Source organism: Xenopus tropicalis, chromosome 2 (genome assembly GCF_000004195.4).
Source record: "Xenopus tropicalis strain Nigerian chromosome 2, UCB_Xtro_10.0, whole genome shotgun sequence".
Lineage (NCBI taxonomy): Eukaryota > Metazoa > Chordata > Amphibia > Anura > Pipidae > Xenopus > Xenopus tropicalis.
The window spans coordinates 39,041,716-39,065,773 of NC_030678.2; the positions used below are offsets into that span (position 1 = coordinate 39,041,716).

Here is a 24,058-nt window from a genome sequence, read left to right on the forward strand (position 1 = left end):
CTTCTTGTTTTTCATTGTTTCTGTATAGTAAAACCATAAATGGCTAGGTTACAATAGGTAAAATCTGATTGGCTGTTCACAGCTCCGCCCACTTTTGGGCATCCAACAATCATCATATTTTCATTCAGGCTGACCCCATGACTATGTGATTCAAGTTTGGGGAGTGTAGCCTAAAAGCTGTAAGATTGTCAGCAGGTTGAATTTCCCTATTAAAGTCAATGGGTGAAATTTGATTGGCTGTCGTTGGCCCCTCCCACTTTGGGTTATCCAACAAATGTTGCTATTTCATTCGGAGTGACCCCATGACTATGTTATTCAAGTTTGGAGGCTGTAGCTTCATAGCTGTAAGAGTGGCAGCAGTTTGAAAATCTTCCCTGTCAAAGTCAATTGGAAAATTGGGGTGTTCAGAGCGACGCCACAAAAAGACAGGGGGTGGGGTCACTTAGAAAAGCACAAGCAACCTGCTACACTATAGGACGAAGTGTGGAGAGTTTGGGTGTTGTACCCCTAAAACTGTAGGAGAAGTAGGTTTAGAAAATGGGGGGCGCTAAGAATAAGAAGAAAAAGCAGAAGAATAAGTCAACCCAACATAATTATTGATGAATGTGTTCAAAACATGGCTAATGTACGAGGATGACATGTGATATGGTATTTCGGGGTGAGGAAGGATCTATCCGACTATCGTAATAAAAAATTTGGCCTGTGACTTAACATCAGACTCCTTTTTCTCCCATTTAATACAAGAGGATACTGCATAACTCAGATAGTTTAGGCTTATGTCACACAAACCAATTAGTAGCTACTATTTGCTGCCAGGTATTGAGAATGTTACACAACAAAAGAAAGTACGGGTAAAAGACCTGTTATCCAGAATGCCTGGGACCTGGGTCTTTCTGTTATTTTAATCCCCATTCATTAGTTGTACAGTTAAGAAACTTCCCTTGAGCTGAGGAGGAGTGCCCCTCTTTTCTGTGGTTGTTACATGCACAGCTGGTACTGAGCATGTTCTGATGATGGGTGACAAAAAGGTTAGACAAATGTCTGGTGCCCTTTCCATGCTCATCATTCATTGCCTATGTGGAGTTTACAATTGTATTCGGTGTATTAGGTCTCAATCCTGACAGGATATGTTGGAAAGAAACCTACATATCCTAAGATGAGTGTTTCTTCATGTGCCTGTGTTAGTACAGTTCCATTTTGCTACCTACAATGGAAATATGCCCTCCATAATTCCCAGTTAGATCTCTCCAGTTGGAAGAAACTACCGTATTTTTCGCCGTATAAGACGCACTTTTTCTTTCCCAAAAGTGGGGGGGAAAAGTTGGTGCGTCTTATACAACAAATATACGGTACAAATATACGCACACACCCCCCGTGGATGGAGGTGAGCACAGGTGCGCATGGACACGCGTCCATTCAATCGCGCATACCTCCCCCGTACCTCCCTCCACTTGTCCTGCCGACACTTGAGCTGAAGCTGAAGATGTTACGCGCACGCATTCACCTCCGTCCACAGGGGGACGGGGTGCGTGCGAGCGCGTTACATCTTCAGCTCAACATCACAATCACAAGTTGCTCAGTACAACCCAGTCGCGCTGCATTTTGGGATATGTAGTTCTAAGGAGGCGATTGGGGCACGGATGGGCTTGTCATGAGTGGCAGTCTCCGGCCGTTCTTAAGGCAGTGGGGGGCAAAGGGAAGCAGAATGGGACCAGCAAGGGGCAAGTCATTGGTGAGTAGGAGTGGAAGTGTGGTGGCCATTGTAACTGTGTAATAAGAGTGTAAGCTCTTCGGGACAAGCCATTAGTTTAGTACAAGTAACCCCTTCCCCTGATCTACCTACCAGCGCCTATGCACCAAGCAAGTCCTTTCCACACTGCCTTTTGCAGTATTTGGTTCAGAATCTTTTTTTTCTAGATTTTCCTCCTTTAAAATTGGGTGCGTCTTATATTCCGGAGCGTCTTATATGGTGAAAAATACGGTACTTTAGAATGATACCTTTGTATGGTAAAAGTCCACAACCACTTTTCACTATTCTATACATTGCTTTCTAGGCAAAAAAACAACATTGTTAACAGGTTGTATCTCAAATGGGCTCAGGGCAGTCCCACAGCTGGCAGGGAATCATGAAAAAATAATATGAACAAGCCCAATCTTTCACTTCAAGTATTGCAGTGAAAGAATTTTTCATTCAGTTCAAATGTCTCCACGGAGCATATTTTCTCCAATTACCCCGTGGTCTTGGTCATGTGCAGTGGATACAGGGAAGAAGATGGGAATTTTCTAAACGTGTTCTGATCCTATTTTTAGTTTTGTCTGCTTGTCCACATAGAGGGACTCACACAGACCAATGCTGTTCTATGCAAAAAAAACCCATACTCCTTACCATAAAATCTGTAGACTCTCCACCCATATAAATGTGGAATAAATTGACAAATAATACACTCCTATTACAAAAGCTGACATGCATAACTAACGTGTGTTTGGGAAATCTGGGGGGAGGTCAGTGAGCAGCTGACAAACCACAATTGTGTGATCGATGTTAACTGTGATTGTAAATATGAATCAAGACTGTATTTGTTTTGTATAAACAAAAATATTATATTCTTGCAAGAACAATAAACTTCCAGGAAACTCCCTAATCCAACATGCTTTAGGCATAAAAAAAATTCTGGGTAATGGATCCCATTGCTGTAAATGTCAATACAGAGTTAAAAAACTCTATATATAGTATAAAAAAAGACCAGCAACTTCGGGATTTCTTGTGAAAAATCAAAACATATATTCAAAGTAGTATAAACAGCCGACGTAACGTTTCGGTCCCCATCGGGACCTTTCTCAGGGCATCCATGCCTTGTAACAAGGCATGATGTCCTGAGAAAGGTCCCGATGGGGACCAAACCGTTACGTCAGCTGTTTATGCTACTTTGAATATATGTTTTGATTTTTCACAAGAAATCCCGGAGTTGCTGGTCTTTTTTTATACTATATATATATATATATATTTGCTTGTAAACAGGCACTCACGTCAAAGATAGAATAGCGATGCCTGGGTGCAGTCCCAATGGATTTAGGAATAATAGCAAGTGAAGATGTCCCGCACTCACAGGTCTTAGGTGAAATAAAGGTGTTTATTCAATCCACATCTGCGGATGTGGATTGAATAAACACCTTTATTTCACCTAAGACCTGTGAGTGCGGGACATCTTCACTTGCTATATATATATATATATATGTGTGTTACAGTTTACAAATGTTTGTGTCAAATTTATATAGTTAATTAACAAGCTGCGGCCACTGCTCTTGTCTCTGTGTGATTTATTTGTGTGTTTTACTTGTGTCTAGTTGCTCATCCAGCTTCTAGTCCCAAGCCTTATGGCAGGCAGGCAGGCATTATAGGCTCAGTTACAGTAGATGTTCTTCATTCCATCATCTGCTCTGTGTGGATTGTGCTGTGTGTCCATAGATGTTCCATCTGGTTCCTCACTTTCCAGTACTGGAATTATCTGTATAGACTTAAGACTTTCATTGTCCTGAAGGAAATAATGTCATTATTTTATCTTTATGATTTTTTTTCAAAATATGTTATTGCATATTAAAAGCTACTCTGGATATTAAACCAACAATAACAGGGTTGGGTGCAAAAGTGAAAGAAAAAATGTTTGTTTTTTTTTACTCGTTGCAAATCCTTAGTTTTCTACATGATTTATGGCTAGAGCACTGTGAGCTAGCACCCTGCAGATGACAGAACTATTGGTAGCTGAACGATTGGAGGGTGAGGAAGTGGCTATTGGGGCAATTTCTTTTTTACTCTGTGTTAGTCATGACCTCACAATTATTAAATTATTGTATAATAATTTATCAAAAGTACTTATAGAATAATAACATAGTTTGATATTTTAGCAAGGAGAAAGAAAGGTAAAAACTAAGTAAGCTTTACCAGAAAGGTCTATGTAAATACAGCCATAAGCACTCACAGAAATGCTGCACCGACTTCTCTGAAAAAAGATTTCTTGTGTCTGTAATTCCTGTGCCAGAGACACGCAGCTCTCTGCTCTCTCCTGCTCCCCCTCCCTCAAGAATGCTAAGAACTCACTCCCCCCCCCTTAGGAATGTGGATCTGAGCCAATCAGCTGGAAGCTGACTCATAGGGGCAGATTTACTAAGACACGAACGCTCCGAGCATATTTTCGGTGAATTTTTTGCCGCTTGCTCGACTTTTTTGGCGCCCGTGTGACTTTTTCGTACACCCACGCAACTTTTTCATACGCTTGTGCGAAAAAATCGGATAGGTTTTTCCCGATGTTTACAATCGTTTGGTACGAAAATTTAATGACTTTCGGATCGCCAATACAATATTATTGTGACTAATACAATTTTTTTCGTAAGCATTTTCGTGATATTTGCGATCTTCAGAAATTTTTGTATCCAATCCGAATTTATCCCATTGGGAATTCGAACCGTGATTTCATGAATCTGCCCCATAGTCTAACTAACTGAGCATGTACACTTGGTCTGGGTCTCTGTGCAGGAGTGAGGCATTATGGGAACTTTCTTTACACAGCTCAGCGTTGTTTCTTCCTGTTTGGCTTCTGATCATCTGAATGGGAGAAATATGGGGAGACTTAAGGGCACTATTGAGACAACTGAAGGTATGCCTGGAGCTTGAGATTAACTCTTTACAAGCTTAACCTAGCTAAAACAGAGCTCATGGTCTTCCCTCCCAATCCTGGCCCTCCTCCTTTCACCAACCCTGTAAATTCTGCACGCTGCCTTGGGGTTATCTTTGACCAGTCCCTTTCCTTCTCTAACCATATTAATAACAGGGCAGGGACCTCCTTGCTACTGTGTCTCGTACCACATGGCACTTATAATAAATAAATACAATAAATATATATAAATATCACTTGTCCTCCCTGTGTGTAATTTTGTATTCTGTAAGATTGTACAGCGCTGCGTACCCTTGTGGCACTTTATAAATAAAGTTACATACATACAAGCCTTTCTTCCTCCTTTAACCTGTTGGATATATTGCCTATGCCTTACACAGTACCTTTTTGCAAACATTAGACAGAAAAAAAAATTACCCATTCATTTACTTGATAGGTAGGTTTCGAGGTTACAGAGTATTTCTTTGGGTGTGGAATTGGTGGAAATATAATTTTAAAACACCTAAAAAAGACAGAACAGATTGGTGGTTGATTGAGTATAATGCTACACATGCAGAATTTGGAATCTTAAATCATGTGTCTAATGTTTGTACAAGTGCCCATGAGTATGGGATTCTATGGTTGTTTGTAGGATTGGTCTTTTAAAAGTAATAAGAATACATTTATTCTCTTCAAAATATTATAATCAAATACTAACCTAGGAAAATGTGAGTGCTAAATTATGCAGTATGGGTAAAAATCATGTGCTCAGTTAAAAAAACACTCTGTTTGGAAGCCACGTCAGCACAAGAATGATTCATTCAGAGCTTAAGGGTTGTTCACTAGTGATGGGCGAAATGTTTCGGCAGGCATGGATTTGCGGCAAACTTCCACGATTGTTTCGCAAAATGGATGAAAAAATCCGCCACGGAAAAATTCACCGTGCGTCCAAAAATTGTCGGCCGTGACAAAAGAATAGCCGTGTGACGAAAGAATAGCCGCACAACAAAAGAATAGCCGCGGGCGACAATTTTTCTGACGCCCGACATTTTCGGCGTTTCGCAAATTTTTCGCCGTTTCGCAAATCTTTTGAAAGATTCGCAAATTTTTCGGCAAAGCAAAACGGGACATTCGCTCAACACTATTGACCTTTAAAATAATGTATGTTGTAGAGAGTAATTTTCCCAAAACAATTTGCAAATTGGTCTTTATTTTTTATTCTTTGCCTTTGAATTATTTAGTCTCATATACAGCGCTTTTTCAGTTTGATATTTCAGCAGCTATATGGTTGCTAGGGTCCAAATTATCCTAGCAGCCAGGCAGTGGTTTAAATGAGAAACTGGAATATGAATAGGTGTGGGTCTGAATAGGTTTTAATTTTTTATTGTTTGTAGTTTTTGAATTATTTAGCTTTATATTCAGCAACTCTTAAGTTTGGTATTTTAGCAGCTGTATGGTTGCTAGGGTCAAAATTATCCTAGCAACCAGGCAGTGGTTTAAATGAGAAACTGGAATATGAATAGGAGTGAATTTGAATAGAAAGAATAGTAATATAAAGTAACAAAAGCAATGAAAGTGTAGCTTCAAAGAGAAATAGTTTTATGGCTGCTGGGGTAGTGACCCCCTTTTGAAAGCTGTAAAAAGTCAGAAAGGCCTATTCTCCAGCAGCTGCCGACAGAGAGCCACACACACAATGAGGAAAGCAAGGCAGGCACTCATTGAAAGGGCAAGAAGGTGTGGCAGTGCAATGCGACAAATGAAACTGCTCCATTGATTCATTTGAGTAACTGAGTTCTGACTACTTGCTTTTTACCCCATGTTACATTAGCCGAACATCTATTTAACTATATATAATTTGTCTTTAAAGTACCATAACCATTGTACAGAGCATTCATTTAATAAAAAGAACCTTACCTCATACACATTAAAAGAAGAACAAGACAAGCTAATATGATAGCTGTTGCAATAGCTGTGTAGATTATTATATTGTCCTTTGGGAAGGATGGTCCATGATTTCCTTAGAGAAGTAATAAACACAAAGAAAAAGCAGTAATGATTTCTTAGAGCTTTCAGGTTTTTATTAATTAGAAATAACAGTCAAATCATCAAAAAGTTGAATTTCTTTGTTCTTGCTTGGCTTTGACTCGCTGTACAGTAAGGGCTTGGAATGCTACAGAGATACCCAGAGACCCCAGGAGGAAAGATCCCTGCATTTACCCTTTGCTGTAACCCGTTTGCTGTATTAGGCAGCTGACTAGGCCGATGCTCTGGGACAAGCTACAGAAAACAGGGTGGAAACAACCCCTGAATATCTCCAGAAACTCACTGCTAGATTGCCAAAGGTCTACAAAGCTGATATTCCTCCAGATCTAGGATTTGTTAAATAGAAGAGGTATATGATATGAAAAGAATGTTAAGACATAATTCCTTAATTGGCTATTATTCTTACCTTGGTATCAATATTTCTGGGTGATTCTTTACTTCTGAACACTAGTGTATTGGCATGACAATTTACTCAAGGCATGATTAGGGTTATTATTACCATTTAATTTTGTTGGGGGCTATAATTGCTTTGTTGTGACATTACAACTCACAATGGAATCACTTAAATTAACCTTAGTTGGGTCATGTTGGCCCAGTAGCAGTGTCCCTAGAGAATATATGTAAGTTTGCATAGTCATATTTCTCCATTGATGCTTTAACACATTGAGCTGTACATTCAGAATTTTACATTAAACAATTATATAACACATTATTTTACCAAGGATAATTCTTTTAAACAAGGTATATCAGTGAAAATAAGCTAGATCTTACTGCATTTTAGTTCCTCGCTCCATTCACCCCAGTTAGTATCTATTCCACATGCCTCTGTTCCTCTGGCTCTCATACGTAAGGGACATTCTTCTTCAAAGCTAGATATATCCTTTGTGTATTTACTACTCCCATCAGGAAGATCAAAAGGCTTCTAAATGAGAAACAAAACAACAAGCTGTGTTTCTTAAATGAACCAGTGGATAAAGATCAGTGCTGCTACAGAGTGCTGTTATGTTAAATTGGCTTCATATACCCCCAGCTCAGCCGAGGTAGTTATCTGTGATGGCTGGTACTGCCCACTGTGTCACAGTGTAGTGTGAGTGCAGCAAATATTGTCTGGATGTTGGTACTGGTGTGGAGTGCCAGGCAGAACCTTTACTAGAACTCTGATGTTAATACAAACGTATGTGCATAGAAGAATAGGCACACTGGTATGTCCTTTATATAGCGCCAACATATACCTTAATGGTTTAGAGAGAATGTTCACCATTCACATTAGAGCAAGGATTGTGAATCTGAATGTCACTTGCACTAGGGTCCATTTAATCAGGAGCAATTAACCCCACCCCATGTGTGACTCAGTGTTCACACTATGGGCCTGATTTATCTATGTGTGAAATTAGAGTTCAACCCAGAAAAATGCACCCACTTTCTACTCATTGCTATGGTATTTTAAAGAGAGATTGTATTAAATAGGAAAATCCCCAAAATCCCATAGGAATGAATAGAAAGAGTGCTTTCTGTGATAAGCTGTAGTTTCACTGTTTGATAAATATGTCCCTATGTATTAATTATTATATAGTATTAATCTAGGCAAGTGTGCTTTTTTTTTTTTTTTAACTTTGCACACTGCGTCCTGCATTAGAAATAAACCATCATGTGTTATACATATGATTTAAATTTAAATATTCTTTCACCTTATTGGTGCATATTTACTGAAGAGTGAAAGTGAAATTTGAATTAGTTTCAATAAAAATGAAGGTTCCCCTCAACAACACTAGTTTACTTAAAGTAGAATATCACAAGTTTTGGAGAATTTACATTGCAGTGGTGAAAACTGTCTCCTCTTCTACAGGTGAAATTTCTTCAGTAAATATTCTCCAATTCACTAAGAGCCCAAGAACAAATTTACACAAAGAAACATTTCCTCCAGGTTCAGGATGGCAAACTGCCATTATAAAGATATTGCATCTCATTATCTACATCACACCCACCATACGAACTTTTCACATATGTCATTTCTTCATGCAAAAAATCTTTAGAGCATTTTCCCCACTAAAATTTATGGGGAAAATATACAAATATACTAAAAATACTCTACAAAATTGAGGTGAACTTTGATGAAGACAAAGAGAAAATGTACACTTTAGTAAATGTGCCCCATTGTTATACACATGGCTCGGGCAGAGCTATACTGTAAACATAATAGTGTAGGCAATTTTGCATGGTAATCACACATTTACAGTACAGGTATGGGACCTGTTATACAGAATGCTCGGGACCTGGGGTTTTCTGGATAAGGGGTCTTTCCGTAATTTGGAACACCATACCTTAAGTCTACCAAAAAATAATTTAAACATTAATTAAACCCAATAGGATTGTTTTGCCTCCAATAAAGATTACCTATACCTTAGTTGGGATAAAGTACACGGTACTGTTTTATTATTATAGAGAAAAAGGGAATCATTTTTTAAATATGTGGATTATTTGCTTATAATGGAGTCTATAGAAGATGGCCTTTCCGTAATTCAGAATGTTCTGGATAATAGGTTTCCAGATAATGGGTCCCATACCTGTAGTAAGCAAAGCCACTCATCATGTAAAGATATAGTTACATAGTTACATTGGGTTGAAAAAAGTCCACCAAGTTCAACCCTTCCAAGTAAACCCAGCACACATAAACCTAATCTATACACTCACATACATAAACCATATATACCAACATCAATACTAACTGTAGATTTTAGTATCACAATAGTCTTGGATACTATGCTTGTTCATGAACTCATCCAATCCTCTCTTTAAGACATTAATAGAATCTGCCATTACAACATCAATAGGAAGGACATTCCCCAACCTCACTGCCCTCACCGTGATAAACCCCCTACAGTGCTTCAAATAAAAGTTCCACTGGTGGTTATATTGGGAAAAAAGTACACCCCCTATCTGCCTATAATCCCCTCTAATGTACTTGTACAGAGTAATCATGTCCCCTCGCAAGCGCCTCTTTTCCAGAGAAAACAACCCCAACCTCGACAGTCTAACCTCATAGCTTAAATCTTCCATCCAGTTTAGTTCCACCAGTTTAGTTGCAGGCTCTGCACCCTCTACAACTCATTAATATCCTTCTTAAGGACTGGAGCCCAAAACTGCACTGCATACTCACGGTGAGGCCTTACCAGGGACCTATAAAGGGGCAAAATTATGTTTTCATCCCTTGAGTCAATGCCCTTTTTTATAAAAGACAGCACTTTATTTGCTTTAGTAGCCACAGAATGAAACTGTCTGGAATTGGAACAACTTGTGATCTACTAAAATCCCCAGATCCTTCTCAATTAGAAATACCCCCCAATACACTACCATTTAGTGTATAAATGTGGCATACACGTTCCCACCCTCCACTGACATTCAGAGCTGAATCGTCAGATATGGAGGTAGAAACAACAGAAATTCTACCTCCACCTGCTGATTCAGCCCTGAACGTAGATTTTGCTTGGGCACCTTCAATGGTGCCTGATCAAAATCTTTTAACCTGGCTGATCGACAAGACGACTGATATCCGCAGCCTTTTGCAATATCGCCTCTTAGAGCAGCCATACACGCACCAAATATCACGGTGCGTGTATGGCCGGCTTTACTACCAAAGTGCATAACTTTGCACTTAGATTATTAAACAGGTTAATACGGTTAAACAAGGTTGGAACTTCTTCTTCTCTTTCTATATATACATTTATTAGCTTACCATTTTTCCATGCACATCTTGCACTCTGTATTCAAAGCATTCTTCAGCTATATGAATCGTCTTAGGCTGTGACCAATAGATTGTAACCTCATTCTCTGAAAACAACAAACTAATATTTGTTGGGGGTTTGAAGATCTCTGTAAAGAAAGTAATACATTTATCAAAAGTTACCACATGTATAAAATCAATGTATTAGATCAATTATCTAATTATCAAATTAGAATTCAGTGTACTTTCAATATAAGAATGCAAATAATTCAGGATTTGTTTTGGTGCGCCAGGTACAAATGTGCAGATCAGATGATCAGATCAGATGATACTTCAGTAATGTGCTGCAAACTGGGCATGTTTCAAGCCACAAAGGACCCTTTCTGCTAGAACCTTCTGCCATTCTTTGTTTTGTACAGGTATGGAATCTGTTATCCAGAAACTCATTATCTAGAAAGCTCTAAATTACAGGAAGGGTCTTTACTTAATTTTGCTTCATTTATTTGTAACAGGATGCAGCTGTTGCTTAAACAACAAAAAATGTAAACCAAAGTGTTTTGGAAATGTCTAACAATAAGAAACTACATGTCCAAAAGTATCTGTACACATTTTTAACTTCTGGACAAACAGGGTCGGACTGGGCCAGCGGGACACCAGGAAAAAAAGACCTCCCTCATAGGTTTTATCATTCTTATGCAATCAATATCAAGATCATTTAGTGACCAAATTCTTGATTTGCTGACCAAGTCACCTTGCATGTGGTTAGCTTTATCCTCTGCCCCAAAATATATTTCCCAGTTTTAATATATACCAGTTAACACAGTCCAGTTCTATTGTGCATTTTACCTTTATGGGAAGGGTAAAAGCCTTTTGCATATATCTGTATATTCTCTTTACTGTTCCCCACCAATATAACAGAGGCCTTATCATCCACATTCTTCCGCAAATCATGAAATTCACACTTTCCTGCTCTTCTTTGTCTATCATGTTCATAATGTTGGCACTGTAACTCATATTGGTACTGTGAGTCATATTGTCTGCAATGAGAATTTGCATTAGTTAGCTTAAATTATGAACAACTGGTATCTTTGGCTTAACCAGAATCAGGCAGAAGAAAGGTATGGTGGACAAAATCTAAACCCTGTGAAAAAAATGAAATTGACTATGCCCTCCCTTTTTAAAGAATATGTAAACCCTACATTTTAGTACCATGTATATAAATTGGGCACATCTCCCCCACCCAAACAACACCATTTGCTTATATCCCCTTTGCCCACCAGCACCGCCACATTTTCCTAAAACAAAGCAGCTTTCACCCAGCTCCCATTTTCCCTCTCACACATCTTCCATGACATTTACATCTGCAAACAGCACATGTGCACTGTAAAGTTCATGCAATAAAGAATGTAGGCTTACAAAGGCAGAACTTACTTTGATAAAACGTCTTGCTTGGATTGAGCCCTTTATTGGGTAAGCTGAAGCTCTATGAGAGGAGTTTAGGAGAGTGTTTTGTAAGAGCAGAGTTTTTGCTGCTAGACTGGAGAGTGCGTTTAGTAATCTGAGTTGAGAAGAACTGAGCATGCTCAGTTAGCCAAGAGCCAAAGTCAATTCCTATGGGAGGGGGGCTAGTGAGATGGATAAGAAGGAATCGTAAGTCATTAAGTGGATGCTGCAGCCTTACTACTAACCTTTGAACATCAGGAGTGTCAGGTATTTAAAAATTTGAAAGATATTGTTTTTTTGTGGGTTGTTAACATATCCTTTAAGCCTGACCAACATTGAAGACCAAATCAGTATTTATTAATTTATCCTGCATGGTGCATTTCTGACAAGCATAATAGTAAGTGAATGCATGAATTGTAAAAATGCATGATTTGCACATTAGAGTAACAGAGAGATGTTGGATTTACCTGAGGAACACCCTACCTGTAGCTGTGTATTGATTTAGCAGGCTGGCTATGTACACACCTGATCACATGCTATACACACAGTTAATTGAGGATACAAAAGCTCTGCCATTTCAAAAAGACAACCCTGCATCTCTAAATAACTGAAACAAATGGGGGAAGTTAATGGCAATGTTATTTCTACATACTGTAGTATCCCAGATTATAGAAAGTTTGAAGCAAGCCTGCTAAACTCTGTATTGCACAGTGTGTTGTAGGAAAGACATTTAATACTGGTTGGGGCATGTTTCAAAGACTGTGCAGTGGTTAATCTGTGTGGCCCTAAGATGATGTGGGCCCACCACAAGCTTAAACTGACAAAACATTGAGTGTCCCCAGCAGGTTACACTGGTAGAGCAATAAGATCAAGCCCAGCAAGAAATACAGCTATAAATAGGTTTCATTCATGCATGATTGGCTGTACAGTGCATTGTACATACACAATATTTCTAGCAGACCATACTAGCACAATAGTGACTGCCTGGACCTTGTAGTTTTGTATATGGTGGACATTATACCACAAATGCAGGGGAAAAAACTATCCTTGAGCACGATTTTACAAAAATGGGCAGCAATTTACTTGATATTCTAGGGAAAATACTGCTTGACACAATAGGGTTGATTCACTAAAGTGCGATAAGCGTTATTGCATGCTTTTTTGTGTTAAAATTGACGTGAAAAAAAAGCGCGATTCGCTAAAGTATTATCGCATGTGTTAAGTCGCATATCGCGTGTGTTAATTAGCGTGCAACCGCATGCGTTAATTTTACCGCATTGCGTTAATTAGTGCGCAGAAATAATACTAACACATGATTCACAAACACATATCCACGCTAAATATTGCATTAGGCTATGCGAAAATTAACACCTACTTGGGGCAGGCGGTAATTATAGAAAAGTACAGTTCATGAGCTTTTGGCAATAAAATATGGACTTTACAGTGAGATTTATTTAAGTCTGTGTTTGCAGGGAAATGGTCGTTTAAAAAAAAAAGTATTTTTTACGAACGTAATGGTGTGTTTGGCTAATATGCCGTGCACGTGAAAAGTAGCGCACGTGCGTTAATCAGCGTGCGCGACAAATAGCGCGCTGTGTTAATTAGTGCACGTTGCAACAAATACCGCACGAAAATAGTCTTCGCGACTTAAATAACGCATGGCGTCTAAATTAATGCAAATGTCCTTTTAGTGACTTGTGCGTTAAGACGCGAAAAATAAGACGCAATTAAATTTTTAACGCATGCTATAAATAGTTCTCGTTTTATCGCACTAGTGAATCAACCCTAATGTGCTTTTTGCACAATGCATACATATATACGTATGTCCTAGCAAAGGGAAACCCAAATGCTGTGAGGCATGTTATCCAACAGCACAGTTGCAGTTAGCAGTTATCTTACAAAGTCCAGGTCTTATACATTCTGCCTTGGCCACATTTGACACACATATCTCTCTGCTCCAAGACTTTTTATTATGTTCCACTTTTTATCTCTTCTTTTCTCCTCTTACTTTTTTCTTTGCTGTCTTTTATTCCGCTCTCCTTATTTCCTGCAAAGTTGTCTCTTATCTCCTCCATTTTCCTCTGATCTTCTCTTACCTCTCCCATTGAAGAATGACCTGGCCACCTGAAGCTGTGTAACTGATGGCACAAAGGTTGCCACATTGGTATACTTACATTAACAGAAGTGTGTAATTTGTGTCATCTGGTGCATTTGTGGCAAAATCCCAATAGCATCTCATTGAAGTAATGTCATATAACTCACAGGAAATATTGTTTGCTGCTGATTCACTCATTCCTAAAGTAAAAGAATGACATATTTAATCACAATTTTGTAAACTTTTTTTTAATATGCAGTCATTTCAGTAATGTTTAGGTAACTGAGGAGATAATAGATAATTTCTATAAATCTACCTAATACTTTCATTGTTCTACTTACAGCTGGTAGAATAAAGATAATAACAATTTGGTTGCCATCACTTAAGATTTTTATAAGCATCCACAGAATAGTTAATTATGTATGTATGTATGTATGTATGTATGTATGTATGTATGTGTGTATGTGTGTATAGTTTTATTTATATTGTGCTATAGCAGAACAATTAACTAATAAAACAAATAGGGGTCAATGCAATAATAAATACAAAGTGCAGTTACATTAAAGATTAATGGTTAAACAGACAAGAGGAAGAAGATCCCTGTCCCATGGAACTTACAGGCTAAGTCGGTAGGTAACTTACAGACACAAATAGAAGAGCTGCAGGTTAGAGTGGTTGTCACTGCATTATAAATGCCAGAACTGGGTCACATGATATGCCATCATACTGGATACCATGTGCATTCTGATAGCGTCCTTCACCTAGGGGCATCTGGCCATAACCAACACCACAAGGCAATTAACACAGCTTATCTGAAGATTAAAGGAACATTTAATACATTTGTAGTTCTTAATGTTGCAAATGACTCCAAAATACCCCACAGACACATAGACCCAGGTGTGTCCCACATGTTCTGCCCCATATGCATCTTTTTATACTTGTTATCATATTGTCAACTTCTTTTACCTTTTAGCCAATATCTCCCAATATCTTCTCTACTCTGACACCTAATTCTCTTCTCACCCTTTCTGTTTTTAGTTTTGTTCTCCCTTTCTGTACCCCCCTTCTCTTTTTATCTTTCTCCCTCACCCAGGGCCCCCCTTTCCCAGCAATTGCCACATGAGCAAACAGCTTGTCTGTCTTTTGCAATTGCAAGACCACCTGGTACCCCCAAGAGTGCCAGTTCCATTACATTTCCAAGATCCTGTGGCTGGAGGATAAATAATTGGAACAGGGCAAATATAAGAGCACATACAGACAGCACACTTAATTCAAAGCTTTGTTTTTGCTTACCTTCAGGTATAACCACAATCTCTCGTGCCGTCTTTCCATTGATTTGTATGACTACTTTACTTGTATTGCGTGTTTGGAGATCCAGCTCCACCTTTCCGGCTGAACACTCTGTCTATAAATTAATTGATACTGCATCATTTTCATTTTTTTACATGAAAATTAAAAAATAAAGATGACATGATTGTGTGTCATTAGACAAAATGGTGTAGGACTTTGAAATATTTAGCATATCAATGCTTTTGCTGTAAAGCTCCACTTGCTCGCATATAACCAATAATTCACAACAACACTCCAAGGTCCCTTTGTTGTGGTAAATACCAGCATGCCTTGCACCCAAATATTGTAACCAGTGGTCTGGGTTCCACTGCCTCCTACCTGCTGTCAGCCAACCCTTCCTGCTGCCATGAATGTTGGGAGGAATGAGAAACCTCTGCTGTATAAATCTGTGGAAAAATCTGTGTGCATAACTGTGGCACATGTATATATGTTTATTATGGCATCACAAGCTGTTTCACACAGTTTAATAAAGTGTAGCTCCAGAAACATCACCTACCCACAACAAAACTGAAGCCAGTCTCTGCAGTGTAGCATAATATGCAACTGGGTCGGAAGTGATATCAGGTTTTAGCATTGTCAGCGAACATTCACGAGTATATAATATTTATATATTTATTATTACTGTATTTATGGATGAAAATAATATGAAATGAAATGTTACAATTGTTATCATAATTACATTTGGTAATACAGGTATAGGATCATTATGCATAATGCTTGGGACCTTGGGCTTGCCAGAGAAGGAGTTTTTCCATAAGTTGGATCACCATACCTGAAGGCTACTAAAAGCTATTTAAAGGGGACAAATTGTGTAAAAAATAATATTGTGCCAATGAATTGTACTCATCTAAATGTAGAAGGAATATGCTTTAAAAATTAGTGTTTCAGGCTGATTTATTTAAATTTTCTCCAAAAACGCCACTAGTCCCGCCCATCTGTTACACTTTTTGCTGCTTCCTTTCCCAGGCTGTGCAGGGGGACCGGCGGCACTCTGCACTGTAGGACAGGAATCAATCAGCTGCTAGGCAGACCTGATAGGGAACTGAAGCCTGTCCTTGTTTGTCTACTGCAGGGCTGCAATTGGCTAATCCCCTTCTACTGTGCTTTTAGAAGAGACCGTTAGGACACACCCACCCCTTATCTGAAACACATACAGGGACCTGAGAGGCTCTTTGGAGAACTCCTATAAAAGGGGCCTATAAAAAGTCCAAAATGAAACTAGCACCATATATTATTCATTCAAATACCTACAATATTACAGGTTTTTTTCCTTTATGCTTTATGTCTCTTTTAAACAAGGTACTGTACACATTACATATAAACTTAAATTATCACAATACAATTTATTATTAATCTAAGTAAAATTTATTGATAATCCATATAAAGGTATTTATTAGTGTTGCCTTATACAGTGGTGCCAAAAGAAGCAAAATGTGCTCTATTTGGGTTCCAAAAAAACTTCCGAAACCCAAGATATGGGTTATGAGTTATATCCAAACGTATGCCCATGTTGCTGTTAACATTATGAGGATGAGGGTGGAGCTGCTAATGAGGAGTGGATGAACAGATTGGCTGCCTTGGTTTTTCTCATCCCTTCTATGGATGTTTATATTGGTGGCATGGTGGCAGGAATATCTGCCTTGCAACACTGGGCTCTTGAGTTCAATTCCAGCTTGGGCACTATCTACAAGAAGTTTGTATGTTCTCTCTGCATGGGTTTTCTCTGGTTTCCTCCCACACTCCAAAAATATACAGACAATTTCACTGGCTCCTGGTAACACTGACCATAGTGTGTGTGAATGTGATAGGGACTTTAGACTGTAAGCTCACTGGGGAAGAAAACTGATATGAGTAATGTACAGTTATAATTTCGGCAAAGTGCTGTGGAAATGTGTGGTGCTATATAAATAGATGAAATAAAGACGAAAAATATTGTTGGTTGAAACACATTAAAGTCAATGGGTGTTTTTTAGCTACGCTTTTTCCACACAAAATTAGCATTTTTTCACTTTGATGTGTAAATAAATTCAGCGATGGTGAAATGAGGAACCCATGGCGGTTATGGATGATTTTCAGTATCTGTGCCACGTATTACAATAAGGATAATTGCAGGAGTTTATTTATATTGATACTCTTAGGGGCACATTTACTAACCCACGAATCCGAATTGGAAAAATTCCGATTGGAAAACGAACATTTTGCGACTTTTACGTATTTTTTGCGTTTTTTTCGGCGCCTTTACGACTTTTCATAGGAGATGCACTCTGCAGCTCCAACCCGGCCCAAGGAAAGTCTCCCATAGGGCTCAATGGCACTCTGCAGCTCCAACCCGGCCCAAGGAAAGTCTCCCATAGGGCTCAATGGCACTCTGCAGCTCCAACCCGGCCCAAGGAAAGTCTCCCATAGGGCTCAATGGCACTCTGCAGCTCCAACCCGGCCCAAGGAAAGTCTCCCATAGGGCTCAATGGCACTCTGCAGCTCCAACCCGGCCCAAGGAAAGTCTCCCATAGGGCTCAATGGCACTCTGCCCCAAGCTCCAACCCCCCTGGCCCAAGGAAAGTCTCCCATAGGGCTCAATGGCACTCTGCAGCTCCAACCGGCCCAAGGAAAGTCTCCCATAGGGCTCAATGGCACTCTGCAGCTCCAACCTGGCCCAAGGAAAGTCTCCCATAGGGCTCAATGGCACTCTGCAGCTCCAACCTGGCCAAGGAAAGTCTCCCATAGGGCTCAATGGCACTCTGCAGCTCCAACCTGGCCCAAGGAAAGTCTCCCATAGGGCTCAATGGCACTCTGCAGCTCCAACCTGGCCCAAGGAAAGTCTCCCATAGGGCTCAATGGCACTCTGCAGCTCCAACCCGGCCCAAGGAAAGTCTCCCATAGGGCTCAATGGCACTCTGCAGCTCCAACCCGGCCCAAGGAAAGTCTCCCATAGGGCTCAATGGCACTCTGCAGCTCCAACCCGGCCCAAGGAAAGTCTCCCATAGGGCTCAATGGCACTCTGCAGCTCCAACCTGGCCCAAGAAAAGTCACCATACTGAAGCTTGAATGAATCCGAATCTTTCGTACTCGGCGCGAAGGCTACGAAAAAGTTGCGACTTTTCGCGCAAGTAGTAACGCTACGAAAAAATCACCAGATTTTGCGCAACATTCGGAATGGCAACGAAAAAGTCGCGACAATTTTCCGAAAAATCGCCAAATACCGATCATTACGAAAAAAACGCAATCGGACGCATTCGGCCCGTTCGTGAGTAAGTAAATGTGCCCCTTAGTAGAACAATGTAAAAGACTTTACGTTTGTATTTTAGATAAAGGGGATTTGCTGTACCAAGGAGAAGGCGCATGGAACGTTAATAATTTGCATGGTTTATGGGTTTTCATAAAAAGTACACTTGGTTCAGGCAATGACGTCACTTTTTACCACCCTAGTCGCTACCTATAACCTATATATAAATCCCAGTGGGGATCATTTATCAATACTGGGCAAAATTGCCCATGGGCAGTAACCCATGGCAACCAATCAAATTGTTGCATTCATTGTTCTACCTGCAGCTGCCTGGAAAAAGCAAACCACTGATTGGTTGCTATGGGTCACTGCTCATGGGCAAATTTGCCCAGTGTTGATAAATGAGCCCCAGTATAAGCATGGCAGTAACGAGAAAGGAAATGACTGGCACAATGAGTATAATGCAAGGGTTAGTCCTGCCTACTTATTGAAAGTGTAGCAGCAAGGTTTTTGGGGCGTACCCCATCATCAGGCCTTGTTGCTGTGAGGGTGCTAACCCTCTGTGCACCGAGTATACTATTGGAGAAGGCACAGGTGTGCTGGTGAAACATATCTTCCGAATGTATGCATGGCAGTGCCATTTTACCAGGAAAGCATGTAAACCAGTGTGATTTGTGTGAGTGTGTGTATTTACAGAAATGCCATTCAGACTGTATTTAGATTGCTTTACATGTAAAGAAAACTCCAGAAACATTGGGAATTTGGTGAAACAAAACAGTGTAATAGAAAATGTAACATTTGTTGCAAGAAAAGCTGTATCACCATACTTTACCTTATTCGAAAACACAAAATGCTGCTCATGGGGAGCCTTTCCGAATGTCAATACAGAGATATTGGAAAATTCCTTTACAGCATTGCAATCCCAGGATAACCGCAGGCTTCTGCGTAGAAACTGTAATGTGAAGTTTGCCGGATGATGAAGAAGATCTATAAGCGAGACACTTGTTAGTTAATTTTCTCCATACAACCTGTGGGCACAAGGCAGTGTAAACAATGCACTGGCTTTATGTCACAGTGACCAAAATGTCCCATGTTACATACCCAGGTAAAGTCCTACATTTGTCCCAGGGGTCAACAAGCAGTTACTGTCAGACTTGGCTATGCAAGAGGATGGCATTGACTGAGGACCTCACTGAGCATATATGAGGAGAAGTGGCAATTGCATTTTTATTTTGGACAGTATTATTGCAATGCCAAGGTAGGCAGGGTTACCATGTGGCAATCATAATTGCCTAGGCTGTCCGTGTCAGAACTGGACAGGCGGTAACCCTAGATTCAGTGCAGTCCTATTTCCGTACTGCGGCATCTTCATTTTAAGGAGCATTGGTGCAGCCATTTTAGGAGCATTGGTGCTCATTCTTGGAAAACAATAATGAGTTTAAGTTTCACTTGAAACTGGATGAAATAGAAAACAATGATGGGGTTAATTTCCCCTTGAAAATGTGTGAAATAGAAAAGAATGAGGGTATTAACTTCCCCTTGAAAATGTGCCAAGGACAGGCTGTCACTGACTATTCTATTCCTCTACTATTTTAAGCCTCCATAGGACTCAATGGTACCCGACAGATCAAACCTGCTGACTTTTTTGCCAAAACTAAACATTAATAAATGACTAATTATGAGAGTTATTTTCTAAAAAGTCAAAATTTTCGAGAAACAATATTGAAAAACATGAGTACTGCCAAAAACCTATTCGTAAATCTCAAAAAATATCTAAAACTTTTTCTCAAAATTGTTAATAAATGTGCCCATAAATATCTTACCGTTCTTACGTGCAAATGAAAGATGCAGAGGAAGCTGTAAAATACATATCCATATAACAGAAGTAGCACATTTGACATCCATTGTTCTTTCCCTGCAAAAATGTAATATGGTTTGTATGGGTTGAAAACATTAAAGGCATGTTCATATGGCCAGAATTTATGGATTCATCAAAAAGTGTAAATTAGGGTTCAGATTCAGGGTTATATTTGAGTATGGGATTCTGTAATTTCCTCTTTAATGGGGGATTTGTGACAGAAACATTTGGTCTGATAGCTTGTAAAGCTGATTTTGATTCTGTGAAGAAATGCTAAGAACTGGCCATTCTATAACATACTAACCCCCATATGTAATTAAATGCACTAAGTTTGCCCAGGAGCAGTAACCAATAGCAACCAATAAAATGATTGCTAAACAGGTGATCAGTAAATGCTTCCTGCTGACTGGTTGCTATTGGTTACTGCTCCTGGGCAAACTTTTGCCTTTTGATACATAATCCCCCAAAAGTTAATTTGAAGGTAAACTACCTTGTTAAGGAAATGAAACATGAATAAGTAATGGATTTCTTGTTTTACCTTTAGAAGTTAAGGATCACCAGACAAAATTCTTGCATTCGGACTGTTAATATCTTCAGATCTGAACTCTGCCTTTGTACAAGAGAACAGTGAGAAAGCAATAAGTAATTCTATCATTTAATGAGACGTTTGACAAAAGCTCCACCTACCTCAAAGCTTCCTTTTTTTAAAAATGAAGAACTTGATATTCTCAGAATATTCTGTAAGAGCAGAATTACTGCAAATAAATGTCATTATATTATTATTTTCTCTTCTTCCTATTGTGATTATACACATGCATCTACTGTATATATGCAGGGAAATCCTGGCTCTACCTCCACCTTCAGTTCCAGGGTTTAAACAGCAAACGGCATCAATATGCTCAACAGACTTGCACATAGAGTTCGGTGCAGATGTCATTAAAACATTTTTTAGCTCTATTGCGTCTGACACGTGACAGAACACAAGGAAAATCCTCATTTGCATCTGCAGTTATTATTGTGGGTAAAACACTACTTTCTAGGTAAAAACACAGCAAATAGTATTTTGCACTCTGCATTTGCTTAAGCATACCTACCAACTGTCCTGCTGGTGCAGTCACAATTTCAGAGCATAGCCCACTGCCTGGGATTGTAATTTGAATGTCCCATGTTGCCCTGCTTCTTTTTGGTTCTTCCTGGACAGCTCTCTGTTCCACAAGAAAAAATATCCAAGATGGCTGTGCATTAGAATGTGGAATGTACTTCCATCTTGGGCTAATGCCATACGATGCATATGGCGTATATTTTTGGCAAACCGAAAAACGCTTGCTGAGAATACGTGCCATACACTCCTACCTGTGCCTGCACTCAAATGAATGGAATACGCTCGGGTGCAGGCACATGTAGCGGATAGCCGCATAAAAACGTGAGAAAATACACTCTTGCGTTTTTATGCGGATTTCGGCTACATATGCCTGCACCCGAGCGTATTCCATTCATTCCGGTGCAGACACAGGTAGGAGCGTATGGCATGTATTTTCAGCAAGCGTTTTTCGGCTTGCCAAAAATATGCGCCATACTCATCGTGTGGCGTGAGCCTTGGATATTTTACAGGAGTATAAGCCAGGCAGATAGAGGCAGAGAGAGAGAGAGAGAGAAGCAGCAGGAGAACTAGGAAAAAAAGAAAAAGACTTTTGGTATTGATATTCTGCTTGTGCAAGTGTAAGTTAGATAAAAATTTAATCTATCTATTTCTGCATTGATCTTACTGGCATGTCTGGAGTTGATCGAGTGCTCATTAGCCAATTTGCAGTATCTTATTGTCTTGTCTGGGGTAAATGGAGTGCTCATTGGCCATTTCTATGGAGCTCTTACTGGTATGTCTGAGGTTAATATGTTGGTTATCCATTTTCTGTATTAATAATACTGGCACATCTGGAATTATTATGCTAGTTATCCATTTTCTGTAGTAATTATACTGGCACTGGTAAATGGAGTGCTCATTGGCCATTTCTATGGAGATCTTACTGGTATGTCTGAGGTTAATATGTTGGTTATCCATTTTCTGTATTAATAATACTGGCACATCTGGAATTATTAGGCTAGTTATCCATTTTCTGTAGTAATTATACTGGCACGTCTATGGTTAATATGACCAGTATCCATATTATTTAGTGATTATACTGGCATGTCTGCGGTAATATGGTTATTTATTTTCTTTAGTAATGACACTGGAACGTCTAATTTAGTCACCTTTTATGAGGAGGTGAGCAGGAATGGCAGTTGATGTCATCTACTTGGACTATGCTAAAACGTTTGATACAGTACCTCACAGAAGGTTAATGATCAAATTGAGGAATATTGGCCTAGAACATAATATTTGTAATTAGATAGAGAACTGGCTGAAGGATACATTACAAAGAGTGGTTGTAAATGGAACATTTTCTAATTGGACCAGTGTGGTTAGTGGAGTACCGCAGGGGTCAGTCCTTGGGCCTTTGCTTTTTAACTTGTTTATTAATGACCTGGAGGTGGGCATAGACAGTACTGTTTCTATTTTTGCTGATGACACTAAATTGTGCAAAACTATAAGTTCCATGCAGGATGCTGCCGCTTTGCAGAGCGATTTGACAAAATTGGAAAACTGGGCAGCAAACTGGAAAATGAGGTTCAATGTGGACAAGTGCAAAGTTATGCACTTTGGTAGAAATAATATAAACGCGAACTATCTACTGAATGGTAGTGTGTAGAGATGTAGCGAACATCGCCGAAAATGTTCGCGAACCCGTTCGCGGACTTTCGCCAAAACACGCGAATATTCGCGAACTTTGCGAACCCCATAGACTTCAATGGGAAGGCGAACTTTAAAACCTAGAAAAGCCATTTCTGGCCAGAAAACTGATTTTAAAGTTGTTTAAAGCATGCCACGACCTGGACAGTGGCATGCAGGAGGGGGATCAAGCAAAAATTTATCTGAAAAATACTTTGTAAAAAAAACGCAAAAAAAACGCAAAAAAAAACGCCCAAAAAAAAACCGCAAGCTATTCCTATGTATATGCATAGGCGATAAAATGCAGCGGAAAAACGCGGCGGGAAAACCAAGGCGAAAAAACGCGGCGCCAAAAAAAACCGCAGCGAACCCAAAGTGGCGAACATCAGCAAAAGTCCACGAATTTTCGCGAGCGCGAATTAGTTCGCCGGCGAACAGTTCGCTACATCTCTAGTAGTGTGTTGGGGGTATCCTTAATGGAGAAGGATCTAGGGGTTTTTGTAGATAACAAGTTGTCTAATTCCAGGCAGTGTCATTCTGTGGCTACTAAAGCAAATAAAGTGCTGTCTTGTATAAAAAAGGGCATTGACTCAAGGGATGAAAACATAATTTTGCCTCTTTATAGGTCCCTGGTAAGGCCTCACCTTGAGTATGCAGTGCAGTTTTGGGCTCCAGTCCTTAAGAAGGATATTAATGAGCTGGAGAGAGTGCAGAGACTGCAACTAAACTGGTAAAGGGAATGGAAGATTTATTAGGTTAGACTGTCGAGGTTGGGGTTGTTTTCTCTGGAAAAGAGGTGCTTGCGAGGGGACATGATTACTCTGTACAAGTACATTAGAGGGGATTATAGGCAGATGGGGGATGTTCATTTTTCCCATAAAAACAATCAGCGCACCAGAGGCCCCCCCT

General features: G+C 39.6%; 1 protein-coding gene across 1 annotated transcript; it reads right to left on the minus strand.

Moving 5' to 3' along the window:
- Positions 1 to 3,201: 3,201 nt before the first annotated feature.
- On the minus strand, positions 3,202 to 21,001 carry LOC116408799 (granulocyte-macrophage colony-stimulating factor receptor subunit alpha-like). The gene is made up of 11 exons (XM_031896698.1): positions 20,921 to 21,001; positions 20,348 to 20,439; positions 19,357 to 19,511; positions 15,245 to 15,356; positions 14,031 to 14,151; positions 11,260 to 11,450; positions 10,426 to 10,562; positions 7,464 to 7,614; positions 6,564 to 6,666; positions 5,088 to 5,172; positions 3,202 to 3,533 (listed from the first exon to the last, which is right to left on the minus strand). The coding sequence occupies exons 2-11, from the start codon at positions 20,427 to 20,429 to the stop codon at positions 3,402 to 3,404; spliced, it is 1,269 nt and encodes a 422-aa protein (XP_031752558.1). The 5' UTR covers positions 20,430 to 20,439; positions 20,921 to 21,001; the 3' UTR covers positions 3,202 to 3,401.
- Positions 21,002 to 24,058: the final 3,057 nt, after the last annotated feature.

Coding starts and splice junctions, on each gene's coding strand:
- LOC116408799 (XM_031896698.1), bottom strand. CDS start 20,429: ATGGATGTCAAATGTGCTACTTCTGTTATATGGATATGTATTTTACAG. Junction 15,357..19,356: donor ATTTTGTGTTTTCGAATAAG/GTAAAGTATGGT, acceptor ATTAATTTATAG/ACAGAGTGTTCAGCCGGAAA. Junction 11,451..14,030: donor AATTACACACTTCTGTTAAT/GTAAGTATACCA, acceptor TTCTCATTGCAG/ACAATATGACTCACAGTACC.